We start from the raw sequence: 21,220 nt of genomic DNA on the forward strand, positions 1-21,220 counted from the left end.
ATTAGGACACCTGATTCTGATCATTTGGATGGGTGGCCAAATACTTTTGGCAATATAGTGTATTGAGGACTCAAGCTGACGCCCTCCCTACCACTGCACGAACTTCTGAAAATGGACCCAGGCAGATGTTTGCGAACTTTCCCGCGCTTAGCGCACATGTTTTCACCGCGGCCACTTTCATCTGCAGGACGGCGCTGCATTATTATGCGTGTTATCCGGTCACCTCCGTGTCAGGGAACAATGGGATCAGGGCTCTGGATGAGTAGGTAATCATATCAGTGGCGCGTCGCGGCCCTCAGCTGCTGAGCAAAGCTGCTGATGAAACTGATTATATTACGAATCAAATCCCCGCAGCGTTTTAATACAGCATTTTATGTTAATTTGGTCTTCACTTTGCAAATTGTCTTTCACAATACAGCTGTTTTGTGCAGGACTAATGGACTGTAACCCTGCTAATGCATTCTGAGCGGCTAACGCTACGTTAATCCCAGCAGGGCCGATGACAGTCTTAGACAATAGGAGCAAATTGCCATTGTTAGCATATAATTTAGGTAACTCACTTTCCTTTTTGTTGATCAAATCTTCAGACGCAACCATGTGTGTGTGTGTGTTTGTGTATTTGTGTGAGAAAGAGAGAGAGAGAGAGAGACCCTGCTGTTTTCTTCATCATAGCTTCTTCACTTTGCTGTACAAAGGTCCCACGTGACCTGTGGAAGAAGGCCATTTGTTTGTTACAACACTGTCTTCTGTCTCCCAATAGCATGACTGGATTAGCACAGCTAATGCTCAGACAAAAGATCGTCACCATCTCCAAATGTGATGATGTCTTATAGAGATACGTTTATACGAATTCTGAGAGAAATCTGATGAAGGGACACCTCAGAACAGCACGTTTAGTACATTACCCCTTGATTTCATTTGATGTGTTAGCCTCATGCTACAACGTGACATAAAAATGAAGATATACGCCGACACAATTCTCAAAAGGTAGTTATGACATTCTGGTTCTTCCCTGCTAACATTTGCATTTGACCCATCTGAAAAGAAAGGCGCCAAAATTGATGACTTGTGTAATTTTAGCTTTAGCTTTACCAACACTGAAGTGACCCTGCGTTCATTAGAATAAATGAAGCCAATTATCGAGATTTTCGATGTAATTGAGCCCAGAAACACGACGGAGCTGCGGATCTGGCTAATTACTGAGGGAACATACAACAAAAGGTCTTCTTTGAAAGTCCAGCAAATATTCCTTTTAAGATTTTTCATGCCATAAATGGATTTAGCATCAAACAAGTGGGAAGATTTAACACCATCAGCTCTTTGGAATCAGGTCCCTGTGATCCATAATGCAAACTGTGTGAAGTCCAAGTGTCAGTGCAGCGGTTTTAGCTAACAGAGGTCGACAACTATTCTTGTCACTCCCAAACCTCTCCGTGACTCTATTAACCTGGCAGCACGCCGAGGACGGAATCCAATCCGGCATTTCGCTGCGCCGTGGCGCAAGATATGATCAGCGGGTGATTGACAGCAAGAGTTTTGTCGCGCATTTCTTATTTGGACGCTCCAGATGCTGATTTAATTTGTCTGCTTGTCGTCTGCCCTTTGCCTTCTTTTTGTTCATTTACATTCTGAAGAAATTTAGCCTGTGTGCATTTATAACATTTTCTTTTCTTACGTTTGAGTAGAGAAAGTGTTCAGTGATACCCACCATTTTGCACATTCGTGTTAGTCTGATGGCTGTGAAATATTGTAGTATAATTATCTGAGCTATCAAAAATAGATCTTTCTTTGGTTTTGCAGCCTTTGTACTATAAAATTCAGTGATTACATTTTCTTTAATTTTTTTCCCCCTTCTGAGCTTGCCTGCTAGCATGCCAGGCCAACCTGATTTGTTAAAAGATGCCTCCCCCCATGCCCCCAAACTGTGAAAGGGTTGCTACGCTAACAACACGCTACCCTCAGAGCTTTGAACGACTTGTTTGTGTGCAAGGCCGGGAAGAAATAAAAAAAAAATCCTGGCAAGAGAACCCTTTTAAGGATTTATTTTTAAAAACATCATACAAAGTTCATAAATGTCACAAGTCTGGAGAGGCAGAGAGAGAGAGAGAGGCAGAGAGAGAGAGTGAGAGGCAGAGAGAGAGGTTGGGGGTGGAAGCCTGAGCATTTGCTGTTTTCATCTCCCGAGCTCGGGGCAAAAAAAAAAAAAAAAAAGAATTGTAAAACGGCATCTTCCAAGAACTAATCTCAGGCCGAAGAGCAGCGAGAGATGAAGAGGAAGCTGTTTTTCCTGTCAGCTGGTTCATGGTCGGCGGCCATGTCTGATGGAACCACACCGAAAAACAAATCACAAGGGACGCGAAGTACAGGTCACTGTGCTTAAACTAGACGTCACGCTGATAAATGACGCAGTTTCTGAGGCAAAGCTGGGACAAAAAACACTGAATAAACAATATCAGATGGTCTGGGAGGCTTGAGATGACGAGAATTTTATAGTAACGGTGCTTTGGGGGGGTTATTTCATCCATAAATGCACCGTTATGCTGATGATGAATTGATTTACATGTAAATAATGAGCAACCGGAACAGTGCAGGTTTCTTCATCCCGACGCTATAAACACATTTCCGCCATCTTCCGTGGTTAAAGCGCAGGTGCCAGCAAAGGTGGATGCAGAGATGGTGGCTCCGTCCAAGCTGCAGCAGCTTCATCAGTCCCAGAGAAGGAAGCCTTCATGGTACAGCTGTGTAGCAAAAATAATTCTTCAACAGGAAAACTGGACACCGACATTCAGGAAATTGCTTTTCCCCCAAAAGAGGACAGAAGTTTACAATATCCCCACACCAAAAATAAAAAAAGGAGGGGGGGAGGTCATTAAATAACATCATCCACAGCCTCCAGAGGAGAGAAAAGCATTTCCTGAATGCTCTTTAGTGCAGAGAGGGTTTGATTCGTCACTGCAGGTTATCTCCGCAATTAGCGCACGTAAAAGGAGATGAATCACCCCCCCGCCAACGCGCCGAACAGATAACACCGCCATTGTCTGTGTTAGATACACTCCCGCAAACGTGATGAGGCACAGAAGCAATGGGTGAGGTTTTTTTGTATAAATGACTGTTGCTAGGCGATGCAATTTAAGCAATCTGCATGATTTGGGTGACAAACAGTGCGGAGGTGTAGGAGGGTATCGTGAATTAGAATTACGAGGGAGATGATTGACAGCCTGACCAAAATGGACAATAGTTGCGTATATACTGCATGTATACCATGTTAATATATCTTGTTTTTCCATTTTTCTGAGCGACTCAAGGCTACATTTGAAAAGTGTTGATAAAACTCTTGAATGAAAATGTCAAATTCCTTTAACGCTGCAACGTTAGCTTGGCTTTTCTTCTTTTTACATTTTTTTTTCCATCAGAAAAGTTTTGGTTTTTAAAAACTGGGATTCACTAAGAAAAAGTGCAATAGAAGCGGAGTTCAATCCACCCCGAGATGATCAACGGTGCCATCGCCGCCACGCTTCAAATCAAGATGGATGCCAGGAATGTGGCGGCATCATATCGCTGATTTCGCCCCGCAAATGGAGCGTGAAGGCGGCGAGGTTTGAACCCGAGCCCGTCCGTCGGCCTTTGAACGTAAAGAAACCTCAATCTCCATCTTCCACTCCGTGGCGAGGGGGGCGATGGGGAGGAAGCAGGAGTGCTCTGCGACCGTGACGGGCTTGACTCACGAGAATGAGATGTTTCCAAAAATAAAGAAGGGAAGGAGTCGGAGGGGGAGGGAGGAGAATGTGCTGAACAGGCCCGAATACAAGGAAAACGGTGGATTAAGTGCCTCGCACGCCCCTCCTCCCCCCTCTTCCAAAAGCCGCTGGATTCATCCCGAAACACGCCGAATTAGAGGGAACAAATCGCCTGCGTAAACACCCCTAAACGCTTTCCCAAACGCTACCGTGCGGGCAAGAGAAAAAAAGGGGACTAAAGATGGATCAGAAGAATCTGCTCAAAAACCCCGTGAATCTGTCGCCGTGTGCGTGTTGTCAGACATGTTTACAACTACAGCACAACAGATTGTCCTATAGAAACACTGCATGGTGGAAATATGTCATCCCCGGCCTCCTCGCTGGGAATCGTAATACTCTGAAAGCCTTCCATAAGCTCGAGATTGGCCTCCCTCTGTTTTACAAAAATGTTTTGCAGTGGCGGATAGTTTTCGGTCTAATTTACGTTCGCTAACATCGGAACAACGTGCTAAAAAACCATCACAACACACGATTTCATGTGACCCAGATATTCCTGCTCCACTCTGCTGACTGCGATGTAGCGCACGTCTCTTTTCAGACTCTCCGGGTGCTCACGCCGGCGTGTGTGCGTGGGCAACGCCTGGTGAATAAGATGATTATCTCCACACGCTCAGACTAGCAGGCTGCTGATTGGTCAGCCCAGTCAAAATTAAGTCGTCTTCACTATCAAGGAGGGAGTCACCGAAAACAAAAGAAGACAGAGGTGGTAGTTTGTTGTCCGGCCCGGCGGTTCCCTAATCACGGCTGGGACAACGCTGCAGGGTATCATGGGACCCTTTAATCTAGCATGAAAGACATGGGTAATCCTCGCCGGAGGATTTGCTCCCGACCAGCACTCAGATTCCAACTTTGCGCATGTTTGCTTAAGCACTAACCCACCAATTGAGATCTATCCCCAGCTCTGTCACTCATCCCGAGTCTTAGCGGCGCAAGTGGAGGGGGTGGACGTGTTTACTCTCGACTCCCGAAACAGCCGAGAGGATTTAACGGCAAAGAAACAGAGGTTACGCAAGCTTACATCCCGACCTGGGCTCTGAACATTCCGACCGTCGCCGCAGTTGCTACCTTCCTCTGGAAAAGCTCAATCCTGCAGGTGTTTTCTGTTAACGCGTACGTCTGCGTTGGCGCGATAACCCCACCCGAGATGAAAACGTGGCAGCGACGCGTGTGCGCAACATGACGGCGGGTTGGATGAAAAATGTATGAACATGTGTAAACATTGTGTTGAACAGCTTCCAAACACACTTCCTGTTGTACAGCTTCCAAAACAAACTGGGCCCATGTTTCCGTCTTCATCAACCATGTCAACACATGATCGGACAAACCGGCATTGGTGCGAGGTTTCGCTGAATCCGATTTAGGCGATTTCCTTGTAGAAACGGGATTTAAAAGAACCTCTTTCCACCCACAAACTGATTGTTGTCTCTTTCTTTTGAGGGCTTGTTCCAGGTTCTTGGAAGGACGTTCCACAGGGTTCATCTAAGGCGAACTCATACCTGACCACAATGAGTTCCTGTTCTACTTTTGAGCTAAGTCTGGCCTCTTTTGCAGTGCACAGAACCATGCAAAGGAACCTTTTTGGCATCCATTTACATCAATATACTGTAGATGGTGAACTTTTAGAACTCCCTACCTGGCTCCATTCAACAAAACTGACCCACCATCACCTGTAAATAATAATTAGTACATAGTGGTGAAGGATTATCTCTTGGCTGGGGCTAGTTGCTAAGCAACGGGGCAGATGAGACTCTTGTAAAGAAAAGGTCCCCTTCGTAACCTGGTGAAACATGACGCATTATGCTTTTGCACAGCTGAGACAAACAAGATATTTTGCCGGATTTAAAAGGGTTTAGGGAGCAGTGTGTCACCGTTGGACACTCCACGGTGTTAGCGAGGGTCAGTCCTCTCACCTTGAAATGATAAAAACCCACGACACTGCATTTCATTACGAGATCCGTCCCTAGAACCAAAACAGCATCCATTAGCTAGCAGCTGAAGACAGTGCACAGAACATGTGACAGAAACCTCAAGCATAGCCCAGAGATAACTTCCGGTGCCCACAGCTGTGGTACCAAAAATATCCCTCAAACTACGCAAAAATGAGGGGGAAAGCTGCTAGCAATTTTCCAGAGAAACAATCCCGCCAGAGAGATTAAAGAGTGAAGGAAACATTTAAATATGCAGGACAGAACCTTTGAAGCCTCCTCCCCAGTTCAATTAGTTAATATTTAAAGTATTCTTTATAGGAGAGGTCCGCAGGAGGAGGTGGGAGAGGTGGTTGATGGAAGGGAACACACAAATCTACATCATCGTCTTAATATTAAATCATTCTTCGTGCTAGGCCAATATTAGCCAGTGACATCATAGGTAAACCCCCAGCATCACTTTTTAATACTAATAACTTTAAATGTAGGCTAACTTATAAATGAGCTCGGCTTAGGGAATCAAATATTCATTTTTGATGCAGAAAAAGTGATGCAACAGCATATCTGGACATCCCGAGCTTCATTTTTGAGGAGAAAATCAGCAATTATACATCGTAAAGAGACCTTAATTGGAAAATGTTCATAAAGCTATTTGGACTGTTGCAGCGTCACACAAACACACACTTGCAGGTTTGCGGTGCTTAAATTATCGCTCATTCTGGACGTGAACAAATTGCTGTGGCACATTATTCCTGAAGATGCCATTAAAGCCATTAGAGGGATGCTGCTGCAGCTCTGCACGCCGGTGGTTATTAACCGTGTGGCAGAACCTGCAGCTGGATCCGTCTAATACGGGCCGTTTTAGAACACGGGCGGATCTAAACGACCTGTGACTGAGGACAGATTACGGAGGACAAAAACAAAGGAATTTACCCAAATGACCCGAGGGGAAGTCTAAGAAAGGGCATTTTAAGTCAACGTCGCTCCACAGAACAAAATGAAGGCCCCGGAGAGCCGACGCAGAGGCCAATCGAACCGTTTCATTTCCGGCTCTGTTCTCAAGCGGTCCGCACAAATATGCAGATGCCAAGACGGGAAGCAGTTCTTTTATTTCCCGAGCAGCTCGTCAGAAGATTGAGTCCTCCACTTCATTTCGTCCCAGGCAGCATTTCATATCGGAAACGCTTCTTGGCGGAGGCCAGGGCTGCACTTTAATTAACGTTCCGTGTGCATTACACAGATAGAAAAGCGTTGGAGAGGAGAGGCTGACGTTAAAAATTATGGATCGAATGTTCATAAAAACAGATGGTGTTTATTCAAATTATACACAGCCAATCAGGGAGCTTTCATTCCACAGCCACTGGCAGTCCATTAAAAGCCGGAATTCTTTGTGCGGATACGAGGAGAGTGACATGGAATTAGGGAGGGTTGGATTATTCATCTGCAGCCAAAAGCCAATAGGAAACTCGTCTGATCACTGGGTAAAAAACCTCGCCCTGCAAAAACGTTTCTTCTCCTCCTTGACGATCTAAATGCAGGCGGCAGGAAGCAGCCACAGCGGGGCGGTACGGATGAGTGCCACGTCCTAATTGCTTTGATTACCAACAGTATGTTGCTCGACATCCCGACATGAAAGGTGGCCCGCCTGTGCCAGAACCAACCCTCCCTGCCCGTCAGATCCTCCCGGACAAGGAGCAAGAACAGGGGCCAGCGCTCACCAACGGGCCTCTCTCGGGTCCCAGGTGATGTCTTCAACACCACACGACCACGATACGCACTGAGGCCGGACCGTTTCATCCAACGCGGCTGTGATCCGAACAAAACTGCGCAAAGTCAAGGTCCTCCCAACAAAAACGTGTCCCCCAATGGGGATTTCTCATCAGTGGACCCTGCAGCACCACATGTAATTACCAGGACTGCTTAGCAGCACCACACCTGGGCTGCTGCCATTACTGAGTAGCATAATAAAAACAACAGCATTACACGTGAATGGAATGAAGCAGGAACATAAATAGGTAGTTAGAAGCATGTTATGCACAGGTTGACATTTTATATTTACGCCTTTACAGAGAAATTCCACTTAATTTAGGGGGGAGTTGTGATGGCGTTTATTATCCTCAGAGAAATATTCTATTATTCAACAAAAGTGCTGTTTTTTTTGTCCTTGAGACACAGTAGTCATTCAAGAATGGTATATTTGCATTTTTTTTTTAACCTAACAGAATATTTATTCATGTGTTCACATTTTCCGAGCTCTCATTTCCATTTACACTGCTGCCGCATGTCAATGTGACCTTAAAAAAAAAGAAGAGAAAAACCCACTAGGTCATTTGTGGCTACAGGGTATTCATTAATCCAGGGTGGAGGGGTGGGAGTGGGGGCTGCATATATATTGCATCTGAATTCCAGTGGAATTCCCCTTTAACACAGTGCAAGGTGGAGTTTTTCCATTGGAGAGAGATGATCTCCATTACATGCCAAACACACGTCAGCGACACAGATCACCCTCCGTTCCGATTGGACGGGATGACAGAACAGGCCGCGTTCAAGGGAGAAAGAACAGAAATCATTCACGCTCCCATAACAAGCCTGTTAGCATGCACAGAAATGATGCAGGCAGCTGGTAATCTCAATGCATAATAAGGACATTTGGAGATGTCGCAGACAGAAATGCGAGGTTCTCGCCCAACATGGGGTAAAAGGCAACAGAGCCGGAGGAGGTTAAAGGAAGGAATCATCGCCTCCTTACAAAATTAGAATCAAACCTGCAAATCTGTTTGAAACACTAGAAATATTTCAACATGAAGAAGTTCCAGGTTTAAAGAGCTGACTGCATTCTTTTTTTTTTAAAAAAAAGCAAACTTTAACACGTTCACAGCGCAACTTTAGCAAACCTGCCCCCCTTCATCATTTGCAAGTTTCACCCCAGTAACCAACAACGGCCCTGACCCAGTCACACCGCCTCGGATACACCAACCCTTCCTGTCGGAGCTCCGCCCCACCGCTGGGCATTAAAAGAAAATAACAAACGTTGTAAAATGGAGACTTTTTATTTTCGAAAAAAGCAACAGATTACACAGGTAACTTTCAGCAAATGCAGTCCTAACTGAAACTGTACTCACATTCGGGACTTCAGAAATGAAAGACTCACATACTTACGCACAATCTATCTATAATATACAAAAAAGAATACAGAATAAATATTAAAATGGCCACAAGAGAAGAAAGAAAGTCATTGAAAACAATCAGTAGAGAGCAAATGTAGGGAAAGTAGAAACGAGAAGGTGTGCCTTAAATGTGTGTTGTTGTTTTTTTTCTCTCTTTTACATTTTTTACAAATTGTGCAAGATTTCATACTAAGGCTCTGGTCTGAAGTGACGATCCAAGCGTCCACGAAAACGCACGCGCGCGTGCATGTGGAATCATGGCGGGATCAGACTGGGCTGCTCGGTGTATGGCCTGTGATATTCACGGGGAGTGGGACCAGCTTTGGAAAATGAACATGCACTTCATGTTGGTGTGACCCCCCCACCCCCACCCCCCTTAAAAAGGGAAGAGGAACTGGAAAAAAACAGAAAGATGAGCTTTCTAGGAGGGAGTGACACGAACGAAATATTGACAGTGACAACATCGTAATCATTAAGGCAAGAACACCTGGAGTGGCATCGGTAGTACTGGAACGTCGTGATAGTTGGTGGAACATTGAACTACTTCCTCAGTGTCCTTTTTGAGTCTCGATATTCTTTCTGTTCCGCTTTCTCGGTAAAGAAAGTGACAAGAACATAACATCAGGGTCTGATGGGCGGTAAAACTACGAGAAAGAACTAGTTTTAGCTTGCAGCTTCAAAGAAAAAAAAGCCACATTTTTGCCCATCCCACTATAACTAAGCCCCACCCACCCTGCCCCAAGCCCCACCCACCCTGCCCCAAAAGCCCCACCCACTAAATGAAAAAGATATCACTTACATCAAAACCATTTTTCTCCTCAGGTGATGGTGGATTCCAACAGTCACCAAGTTTTGCTTTACTTACAGCGGTTGTGTAGTCTGTTGCAAATTAAAGCATTGGTCGGGAGTGGTGGGGGGGGGGGGTAGGTTGTCCTTGCACTGCAACCGGCAACCGTTCACCAAAGAAAAACGGCATCTTTACATCTTCTTTTTAGTGCAACTCCTAAAATGCAAAACATTTCCGGTGATTCCTGGAGAGGTATCGTTTCTTTGCTTTTTTTCCTGTTCTTTTTTTCTTTACATAATCATGAATTTCACACCTCACAAAGAAACGTTTCAAAATATCCAAAGCGAATCGGTTTTGTTTTTACTCTTTTGTCGATTTTTTAAGTTTTTTTTTCCTCTTTTTTTATTTTTTTGCTCCTCTGAAACAGCGCGGCCTTCCGAAATGTCTAGAACGAACACGGCCACGCCTCCCGTTCTTTTCAGCCTCCTTATTGTATTCAATGCGATGGAACCTTCCGATTCCTTCGATCTTCGATCGCTGAAGAAAATGAGCTAGCGAGGAGGAGCAGGAGAAAAATAACGAGAATGGAGAGAAAAGATAAAAAAGACAAAGAGAGCTCTGTACAATGGGAGTAAGCCCAGATCAATCAGGGGAATAGACACATGAGAGAAAAAACCACAGCAAAACCTTCATATAACGCAGTAGGGTTCCCTTGGTAACCTGGATTTTCTGCAGTACAGGAGCGTGGTGCTGAAGCAACGCCGGAGCTCCCGGTTGGAGAAAATGCAGATGAAAGGATTGACCCCGGCCTGGGCAAAGCTCATCCACACGGCTGCTGTCAGGTAGCCCCTGGGGACCAGCAGGCCCCTCGCAAATACCCGCCAGTAGCAGGCAACCAAATAGGGCCCCCACAGCGCCAGGAAGAAAAACGTCATGATGTAGAACATCCTACTAATCCTCTTCTCCGTTTTAAACTCATCCAGTACCAGAAGTCGCCTGCGGCCCGCCGCGTTGCTGTTCTGCCGGATGCCCAGCAGAGTAGGCGGGGTGGGGCCTCGCCCGAATCCAGCCAGCCAGTTGGCGGCGGCCTGCCCGCTGGCGCCCGGCCCGTGGAATGTCCAGTTTTGGCTAACAGCAGGCACAAACTGGACAGGCTTCATCTTCCGGCGGTCGTGGACGAAAAAGATGAGCTTGAGGTAAACCAGCTGTGTGGCGAGAAGGATGAGAGCCAGGAGGAGCATGAAGCCCAAGGAGTCGTTAACCCTGAAGGAGCGGTGCTGGAATGTGCACTGATCCTCCTCCGGGATAAAAGAGTATGTCCCCACGTCTAACACCGGCGGGAACGCCATTGCTACCGACAACGTCCAAACCATGCAGATGACGGCCAGGCAGGTCCAGAAGGTCAGCCTTTTGGTGTAGAAACGGTGGTGCGCTATGGCCAGGTAGCGCGTGACGCTAACACAGAACAGCATAAAAGCCGTGTGAAAACAGGAGAGCACGCCCAGGAAGGCAATCACCTTGCAGGTCAGCGTGCTGTACGTCCACACAGATCCATTCTTGACGGAGGTGAAGACAAACGGGAAGCAAATGGCAGATCGAAGGATGTCCGAGGCGCACAGGTCCAGCAGGAAATAGTAGGGCGCTCGGTGCAAGCTCTTATCTTTGACCAGCAGGATGGAGATCAGGAGGTTTCCGACCACACCGACGCCGATGATGAAGCCCAGAGAGGTCAGTTTGAGGAACGTGGCGAGAGGAGAGACATTCTGCAAGATGGTGTGGTCCCCTGCATGGCTATAGTTCGCCATAGATGGAGAAGGGATCATAAAGATAGCGGTATAGCTTCAGCCAAGTATCATGATCTAGAGGCGGCAGGGGGAGGCGTTAGATCCATTTGGCAGTGTGCTTTGAAGAGGTTTCCAGGCATATAGGCAACCTCTCCTCTAAGGCATTCTTTGTTCCTTTGTCTCATCACACCTACAGGAAGAAAAAAAAACCAACCCATCAGCATCCAGTCAACACAGTCAACAGCTGCATTGTTTTCAAGCGCACCCTCTGGAGCGCCACGAGATCTCCCCATCCCTGACACTTCAGTGGGGATCGTCACGGCAGTCAATCGTTTATCGGAAACAGACGCATTTTATAAACATCAACCCCCCCTTTTTGGACTCAAAAAAAAAAAATCTGGACGATTCCAGACGCGCACAGCCTTCCCAAATAACTGCGATCACACCCTAAACATCAGAGGATACGACCCGCCTTGGATTAAATACTAACAGCGCCTTGTGCGTAAAGCGGTTCTGTCTGAAGGTTAACTGGATCAAGGTGTTCGGATCGCGATGTTTATTGCGCCAGATCGTCGGTTGTGCACGGCTGACAGCCGAACCGCAGTTTTGATCGAATTCTCCTTGTTAATGCGCCGCCGTGATTATCAGTGGGATGAACTGGCAAAGGATGCTCGGAAGTGACAAAAACACGCCAGCAGCTAATAATCAACACACTCATGAAGCCATTTTCATCGTCTGAGGGGGAGAAAATGACACAGCCTTCGGTGTTACACAGACTGGCTGGCGTTTTTGCTGGGTACTTACGTTTTTCATTGTCGAGGATTTTTACGCGCGTTTGTGAATCCGACCCATTTAATTTAAAAAAAAAAAAAAGAGAGAAGATTGAAGCCGCGTTATATCATTCTCGGTCCTCTGCAAAAAGCGGCTCCTTGCGTCCGTCAGACTAGAGAACCATTTCCCCGAGTCCCCGTTGTAGACTTGCCCAGAATCGCAGCCGCCGACACAGAACGCGCCGCACAAAGCAAAAGAAAAAAAAAGAGAGAGAGAAAGAAGGGAAAACCGGAGGAAGAACCCGAGAGGCGAACAGTCGATTTGGGATCAATCAAAATCCTACCTGTTGATAATCCAATGTCGCTTCCCTTCTGGACGTTATTTACATTGCTCTACTCGGGTTTATTTGCTGCCCAAAAAAAAGCCTGATTAGTTGCTTGCCCCCCCTCTTTTTTTCCTCCACGGTGAATATCCTACAGTAAACGGGAGCCCACTGCGCATGCGCTCTGCATCCCTATTTGTGATCCAAGACGCGTCTTGTCTCGTGTTGCAGCAGCGGTTCTCTCTCTCCCTCCCTCCCTCCCTCTCTCTCTCTCCCTCTCTCTCTCTTTTTCTCTCCCTCTCTCTCTTTTCTCTCCCCTCCACATCTGCTCGGTGGTGCCGCCACTGACCGTGAACGCGTCACTCCACAACATCAATTAAAATACATCTATATCATCCCGTGCTGCCTCAGACCTATTTCTATATGCATTCTTCTCAAACACACCGGATGTGGATGCCAGTAATTGCGTCACAAGATGCGTACTTTTGATCCAAATTAACGCAGCCCGCGTCATTCCGATCATACTGATATTCTCTTGTCTTACTGATTGGAGTCCAGCAGAGCAACACGTCTGCCTTTCTTTGCGCTCATGCATGTTTCAATCCAAAATGTTTGACATTACCTACAAAGCGAAGGGTTAAATCAGGCAGCCTCAGTCACCTGGAGCTAAAATGACTTCCCCTGCACTGTATATGCATAATTGACAAGCACTTTGTGCGCTGTTGTTCATTCCGCACGAGCGCCATGAGAAATTCATGGGGTTTGATTTCTCGGCCATGTATGAAGGGCCGTGATGTCACAGGCCTTGTAACAAGTGAACACAGAATCTGACTTGTGCGTCTTGCACCCGCCAAAGCTGTAAAATGGAAATCCATCCACAGCTGGAAACAACTTTCAGGTATGGAAACTGTAACGTGCAGGTTTAATACATCCGAGGGCAGCAGCCTGCGTGCTGGACATGGCACGGAAGGGTTTGTTTGACTCCCACTGCCTTCCAGACACATTCAAGGGAACACTTTTCCATGTTTGATGGGAAATCACTCACTTTTTGGTTTATAAAACAACTCTGTAAACACCTACAGCATCCTCTGTAATTAGTCTAAATTCAAATTCAGCACTGTGAAAAATCAAAATGGACTTTTATTTTGATATTACTTGCATTTATAGTCCCACTGTATTCATCTGACTGACTGATTCTTTCAACAAATTGGTTTTAATGGATATTTTTCGTTAAAAGTCAAAATCAATACCAGATTCATCAGCTTTAATTGTCAGAGTTTTGAAAAGGAGAGTTAAACTCAGAAAAAACACTTAACTGGTTTTATGAGCTAATGCATTTTAATGCTTAGGTACAAAATATACAGAAATGTATATATATGTAAAATATGTCAAATAATATTCTTTAAAAACTTGTAACAAAGCGGTAGTTTAGAGCGCGTGAAGAGACGGAGAAACGTGATTGGACAGCACGTCTGTCAATCATGCAAACCGGAAAGTTTTGATTACTGCCAGGAAACAACGTCGCGCATTAAAACAAAACCCTTTTTCAAACCACCCCACTTTGGTGGCTCCGGATACGAAAAAATGATATGCACAGTTTTCAGTGTTACGAGGAAAATATCAGTCTTTTATCGAGGCAGGACTGACATTTCAGCAGGGCAACAGTTCCTGTGTTCGGACTTCCTGGATGCTTTTCCCCGCCCCCTTCAATGAATCCGCATCGCTCTTCGCGTTTATCCCATTAAAGGCACGTTTTTTTAATCAGTCACAATGGCGCATATCTTGTGCCAGGTTGGTTCCGGACAGTGAATATAGCGGTGGAGGGCAGCATCGGGGTACAGGCACCCAGCCCGCAGAGTCTGCCTCACAGCTGTCCGTTCCGCCTGCGCGCGTACCAGCCGAGGCAGGCGCAGACGCCCACCATGGAGACGACGATGATCGCGACCAGAGCCAAAGCGTTCCCCGCGTCGTTCGCCTCCACCGGGCGGATAAGCGAGAAAAGGACGAGCCACATGATTGCTGTGGCATTTGGAAGTTCAAGTTTGGGAGCCATGTTGCTGCTGTCAGCAGTTCGGGAAGCGCAGCGTCAGAGTCAGATGACGCTCAGGGCGAGCAGACTTCCGGGTCCGCTCAGCCAATCACAGAGCAGCTTTATTCCAGCCGCGCCTGCAGGATGTTTTCATTTTCCTCTTATAAAACAGGCATAGTTGATCTCAAATGGGATTTCATCCCTTTGAACCTTAAAGTTTCAGATGAAATCAATGTGAAACAGCCTGTGAAACCCATTGAAAGGAGAGCTGTGACATTGCTCCCCTGTGTGTTCCTCATGTGTCCTTCTGCCAACACAGCAGACACATCAGTCAGCCTCATCAACAGCCCCTGTCTGCAGCCTCATGTCCCCTCAGAAGACAAACGTGTGTTGACACGCTTCAATGGGAAAATGGTTAGATGAGGTCAGATCAGGAGGGGTGAAAGACACAGGCTCACAAGGCTGGGAAACACGTTAATGCACATTTTTCACCTTTTCAGCTCTGACAGGGAGAGAATTACATCCCTCCTGGACCTCAGGATAACCCTTGTTCCCCTGAAACACATAAGTTGCCTCAAATCTGTCATGTTGCAGTGAAAAATCAGGGTGATTTCTTGCCTGTGTCAAGAGATTGGCCTGCAGAAGAGGGGGATCGGAGGGGGGATTACAGGCTTTGTGTCTCCCCGCCTGTTCTCTTGGAACTGTTTGGTTGTAATTTAATTAGAGCACTCTAGTCCAACTAAAATATTGACCCTGCAATGCTGCTATCTGTACCTGCTGCTCCAAGCAAAGTGACAAACAGGGACGTGTTCTTTTTGCTTGTTACGCTCCAGAAAAGAGCTGCAAAAAGGTCCCATCCTTTCAAACACAGATCCCCAGAAGGGTCTTGTTGCATATCTCTCCAGTAAAACACCGGTTGCCTGTGGTCTGTCCCAGTTAAGTTACAGCTCAAATGCTTCACATTTCCAAAGAGGATTAAAAAAAGACATCCACCTGAGCTTTTCAGGTGGATCAAGAGGGGTTTCAGAAGCAGCTCCTGACTCTGCTCCAGACTGTGATCTAATTTGATGAGGGCATCCGTCTAAACAGACCCAACCACCGCGGTTGTATTAGCATATACAGCATTATTGATGAACCCGCCTTTCTGAGTCATATCTGCAAATCTATCCGACGCGCGTCGACGCTGTAGCCACGCGCTAAAAGGCGGTTCGAGGCGCTTCGTCCAATTTTCCAGGGGGGACGTCTCCAGACAGGATGGACAGACAAATGAAAACAGGAATTACCGAACACCTTCAAAGGTTTCTCTTGAAGGTGCCACTACAGACTAGTTACCACAGAGGACGGAACTACAACTGGCGGAGAACCAGAGTTAAATACTGAGAGCTTGAGCCAATGAGAGGCAGGTGTGGGAGCAGGTGAGGCTCAACGGGGAGAATTATGTCGGCCACCCCCCCGCCTCCAGCCTGACCCCTGTTTGCTACCAGGATGAGATCCTCAGATCCTGTATTGTTTTAAAGCTTGTTCGTCAAGAGCTAAGCCCGATTCAAGCCTCCGCAAATGTTTAAAGCTCTAATGAAGTCTGTGATTATATAAGATTCATCTATTTTCTGTTCCTTTCCACCTTTACCAGCCGGCACACAAACATCTCCCCCGAAGATTAATTATGTTCCGAAATTGGTTTCTCAGAAAACACCGAAAAGCTGACCCTTTAAAGCGACCGCGGCTTTTATAGGCGCTCGGTGTGTCGCCTGTAATGAATTGTATCAAGAGAGGGAGACGGGGGGGGGACATGACAGACGAATTTTCCTGTCCTTTATGGTGGGGGACAAGACTCTGAAGCCATGAAGAGGGCTAGACTCAACAGCAGGAAAACGACAGAAGGAGCAGCGGGGGTCTCTGGAGTGAGTCAACGGCTCGCTGAGATGTGGGATGTCTTAAAAAGATCACAAAAATACAGCAAAATAAAGCGTAATTATTTACTCGCACCGGGCTCGGTGCGATTGTGAGGGCGGATCCTCGACAATCACACATCTGAGTGTTAGTAACAGTTGTGTAACGCATTAATCAGTCCCTTCAGTTGTCCTGTTTCATTGTAACACGCAGATCTTTTCCCACAATTACATCACCTCATATGTCGGCGTTGTGGTTCGGTATAAACTTCCCACTCAGTCCATTCGAATTGCTGATGGTTTAAGAGAGAATTCTCCTCTTTTCATGTTTTCCGAGTTATCCAGTGCCAAGTGCTTGGTTTCAGCTGCCCAGGAAAAAAAGTATCTTCTGTGATTGATTTCCTATCTCCAGAGAGTTCCACTTTCTGCAAAACCATTTACTTGAATTAATGGGAATTAATGACTCCCTGGAAGGTAGGGCATAAATCCAAAGTGCTGTTTAAATATCGCCCTTAAGGATTTGTCAGAGGAGAATAAAGATAAGCACAATCCCGCGGGTAAGTTTAGACCAGCTTTTGATTAGCGACCCTTTTTTTAAGCGTCCCAATCCAGCAGGCAAATTCTTTAAAACATACCAGCGTTTCTTTTGTGTTGTTACCAGCTAGCAGCATTAGCTTTTATTTTGAGGATACTTCAGCCATGGTCAGCAACATGAGGCGCCCAAGCCACAACTGGCACGGTACCGAATAGTCAGCGGTCCCTGATGATAACATTGAGTTAGCATTGTTTTAGCATCACCTCTTGATGAAGGCTACATAGTTGTGTGCATAGGTCGAACCTCAAGAAGTTTTTGGATAAAGAAGACCTTTGGAGATCAAGTGGAATCCAGTAAACGTGGGGCCTCTTATCAACCAAATTCAACTTCATGTGTTAGCGCCCAAGTTTTTGAGCCCAGAACCTGAGCAGTGGTGGGATCCATGATGGCCAGGCAACTGCACAAATACAAAAAAAAATAACAGCGTAGAACCACAGCACATCACAGTGTGTTCTTAAAATTGAAACATCACAAAACAATGACGACAACACTCCGAGTGATTTATTACAAAACATCTGAACCAAATCTAAAATAAATCATCTCTGGGTGGGAAAAAAGCCCGACTTCACAAACTCTTATATCTTTCATGTATCAAGTCTTCATTAATACCTTGGTGTGTGTGTGTGTGTGTGTGTGTGTGTGTGTGTGTGTGTGTGTCAGAGAGAGAGAGTGTGTGTTTGTGTGCGCATGAAGGAGTTATTTTCTCAAACCAGCTAATTTCTTTTGCATCTGTTTTACCAACGGGCGACAAAATTGATGGTTGGGAAGAGCTGAGAAACGGCACAGCGCTGATTTACTGTAGGCGATCCACTTTTCCTGCCACTGTCATCACCGTTATTCATGGCGCACGAATATCCGCGCACGTGTATATGAACCGGAGATGGATAGCTCGAGGCGTTCCCCATTGTGGTGGGAATGTCCCCCTCCCCCTCATCAGGCGCTGCATGCGTCACCTGTAAAATAGACAACAGGATGTTGATTTTCATAACCCTCCACACAAGTAACAGTGGCTTTTACCAGGGAGAAACCTGGAACAGGACCAGGCTTATATGGGGGTCACTCCAGGAGAGCATACATCATCTAGCATGTGTCCCTTTCTTCCTGTTCCTATTTTTTACCCACAATTCTGCTTAGAACTGACAAAAATATTTGATCCATCTTAATCCTAAATTCTGTCAGCACCCACACACACACAAATAATATAAGAAGGCTAACAGAGAGCAGCTATTAAAGGAAGAAGGAAGCAGCTCACTGCAGCGAAATAGAAATCAATTACATCCTATTGATTGTAAATAAGATGAATGGCAAAGCGGTGACCACAGCTTAGAGGGCTGAGCAGCGTCGGCTGCAGGCTGTTTTAGCCTCGGTGGAGATTACAAAAACCCCGAATCAGACTTTATTCCTCACGACAGAAGGCTAGTCTAAGACTGTAAATATGTGCATGTCCCTGCGCTAATATTAGCCACATAGCACCAGCATTCCAAAGACACAGCAAAAAATTAGCAAAAAACAAAGTAAAAGAGTGACTTGTGTTTAAAATCAGTGACTTTACATTGTTTTTACACGCTGGTTTGTTCGGTGGTGTTAGCGGTTAGCTCTCAAGCTCTGCCGCGTTCGTGCATCCTCACAGGTAGGGGTCCCGGCTGTTCGCTACAGCCCCTACAGAGATCTATATCAAATGTATCCATGATACAAACAACAGTGTGCGTTATGCCACGTTTCTGAATGTCTCCGGCAGTCGGCTACGGCCCTGGTGGGAGCCGCCGTCCCTGCATGGAGTGATGTTAAGTTATGCTCGCCTCATTGATTCGTACAGGCTTTTCATTCCTCTGCTCCCATGGGGTGTATCCTTTTCATTTTTGATTTTTTTTAAAGCGTGCACGAGCAGGACTAGAGAATAGCTCCAGTGAAAGGCCTCCCGAGTGAGAGGAGGAGAAAAATGGACTTATTGCTATTTATCTGATAGAGGCTGCTATATTTATTTTACCCTGTCCTTGAATTGTCCTGTGTGTGTTTGATATCCTCTTGTTTTGGGTTCTCTGGACCCCAAATATCACCATTTCTGTATGGGATCACCTGAGATTACAGCCATAAAGAGTCAGTTAAGTGACCTGGACTAATGACTAATACAATCAGCTCCTTGTTTGATGCTTATTTTCATTAGTTTTCACTTAAATCAATACCTTCAGCAGGAGCTTTGGTGGATTCTGCATCCACTTTGTGTCGTTTTATGTTGTCAAACTGAGCTTATGCATGATGGACTTTCTCTCAGTGGTTTCTTTATTTGTGTGACTGTGTGTTCATGACAACATGCGCTCTGATCGGCTAAAGAACGCCTCAGAACGCCTCAGAACGCCTCAGAACGTCAGTTCCATTTACTTATTGAAGTGGCACAAGTGCGGGTTTTTGTGATTGAGCCGTCAGTCAGGGGAAATTAACGAATCCGCTGATTGCACTGCTGGTAATTACAGAGTGCAGCTGGAGCAGCTCCGTCAAGCCCGGGAGGTATTTTAAGCTTACGTCTGTCCTTTCTCCAGGCAGGCAGGTCAAGCACGCCACCAGCACGCTCGGTGGATCCGTGCAGCCACTGGCAGCACCAAGCAGGTACGTGGCTGACAAATCTCCCCCACGCGGCCACTGGAATTCACCCCGTTAATATACGAATAGTTCCACTGATTCATAGTTATTGTGGCTCTTCATTGAGCTCTGAAGAATGGCCTCCTTTTTTGCAGCATTCAAGGCTCAGGGCAGAAGTGTGTCGCCACACGGCTGCTTAAAACCCATCCTTAAGACTGCTTAAGCAGGGCAGATTATCTGTCACAGACATGGATGTATTTAAGACTCTAAAATGGCCTTAAGGGAGATAAACATATACTGTATATGGACTGTGTATAAGTAGTCTCAGTCTGTTAGTCGCAAAGCTAACGCGGATAGCGGTTTCCTAGTTTTAGCTGAATGTCCTCCTCAACGAGGAGGCTTTAAAATGGCATTCTCGAAGCCGATAAATCATTCAGGTGATGCTGTTCTTTAATTCCCACTTGAGACGAAGTCTCAAGGGTTCTGTCAGGCTTTTTTTATACAAAACCTTCCCCTCAACTGTCACTCATCCATGTCACGGCAACTCGGTCGATACAGATGCTGACGTGTGGACAGTAAATAGTTCAGACGTCCGATGCTGCATGTGGATTTTCTGCCTTGCAGAACTGGTTAAAATAGAATCCACACCAGCACTGCCTGCAGCAGCCTGCCCTTAGCCTCCACTGTGGACACTAACATGGTTATGTGGCAGAGGGAGGGAATAAGAGGAGGTTACACTGACAAAAACAGACATCCTTGTTTCTGTATTCACAATGAATATAGATCCCCTTAGTGGGAAGATGAAGAGCGGTTGCATGAGCGTGCATTTTCTCTCTCTGCACAACGTACGCTATAAAAACCGAATCAATCTGAGCAAAGCGCTCAGTTCTGTGCCAGCATCATAAAAATGCTATTTGCACGTTGTGCACTGCAGCATTTCGGACCGATGCACTCTGTCAACGAGCCCAGTCCATCAGGAGTCTTCTCAGAGTCACGTCCACGTTTTTGACCTGGACTCGCTCGTGTGGTGTGTAAATGCAAATCCGACACGAGGACAAAATTGCTTGACAATGTGAAGTGGGAAGTTCTGTAGTCTGACACTGAAAAAACCAACTTACACTTTAGATACCCCGATCAGTGTGACGACTCCGCTGATGTCTGCTACAGTTAATGAGCACAGGACAGGGATGGGCGTCAGCCCCGAGTCAAGGGGTCCAAGGGATCTTGGGGCCTGGTTCACGAGCGGGACATAGACAAGCGGATCAATGCCGCATCGGCAGTGATGAGAATTTTGCTTCAGTCCATTCAGCTCTTGATTTAGCAGCTGCTGTAAACTCCGACTCTCTCCTATGGCAACGAGCTGTGGGTAGCAACCTAAAGGACCAGATCAGGGATGAAGGTTGTTGCTGGATAGCTGGACTCTGCTTAGAGACAAGGGGAGAGGGTTGATCATCATGGGAGTGCTCAGGGTAGAGCAGGTTAGGACGCCTCCATGGACACCTCCTTGCCACAGCCCACTGGAAGGAAGCCTCGAGGAGGACTTAAGGGACGCTTGGGATTTCCCAAAAGAGCCTGAC

At 46.3% G+C, this 21,220-nt stretch overlaps 1 protein-coding gene across 2 annotated transcripts; it reads right to left on the reverse strand.

Moving 5' to 3' along the window:
• Window positions 1-9,643: 9,643 nt before the first annotated feature.
• On the reverse strand, window positions 9,644-12,768 carry gpr85 (G protein-coupled receptor 85). Of its 2 annotated transcripts, none has more exons than XM_057022548.1 (2): window positions 12,575-12,768; window positions 9,644-11,650 (listed from the first exon to the last, which is right to left on the reverse strand). In XM_057022548.1, exon 2 carries the CDS (start codon window positions 11,497-11,499, stop codon window positions 10,366-10,368), a length of 1,134 nt encoding a protein of 377 aa, XP_056878528.1. In that variant the 5' UTR covers window positions 11,500-11,650; window positions 12,575-12,768; the 3' UTR covers window positions 9,644-10,365. The 2 variants fall into 2 exon arrangements, with proteins under 2 accessions (XP_056878528.1, XP_056878529.1); XM_057022549.1 differs by lacking the exon at window positions 12,575-12,768 and adding an exon at window positions 12,265-12,562.
• Window positions 12,769-21,220: the final 8,452 nt, after the last annotated feature.

This window comes from Takifugu flavidus, chromosome 22, assembly GCF_003711565.1.
Source record: "Takifugu flavidus isolate HTHZ2018 chromosome 22, ASM371156v2, whole genome shotgun sequence".
Lineage (NCBI taxonomy): Eukaryota > Metazoa > Chordata > Actinopteri > Tetraodontiformes > Tetraodontidae > Takifugu > Takifugu flavidus.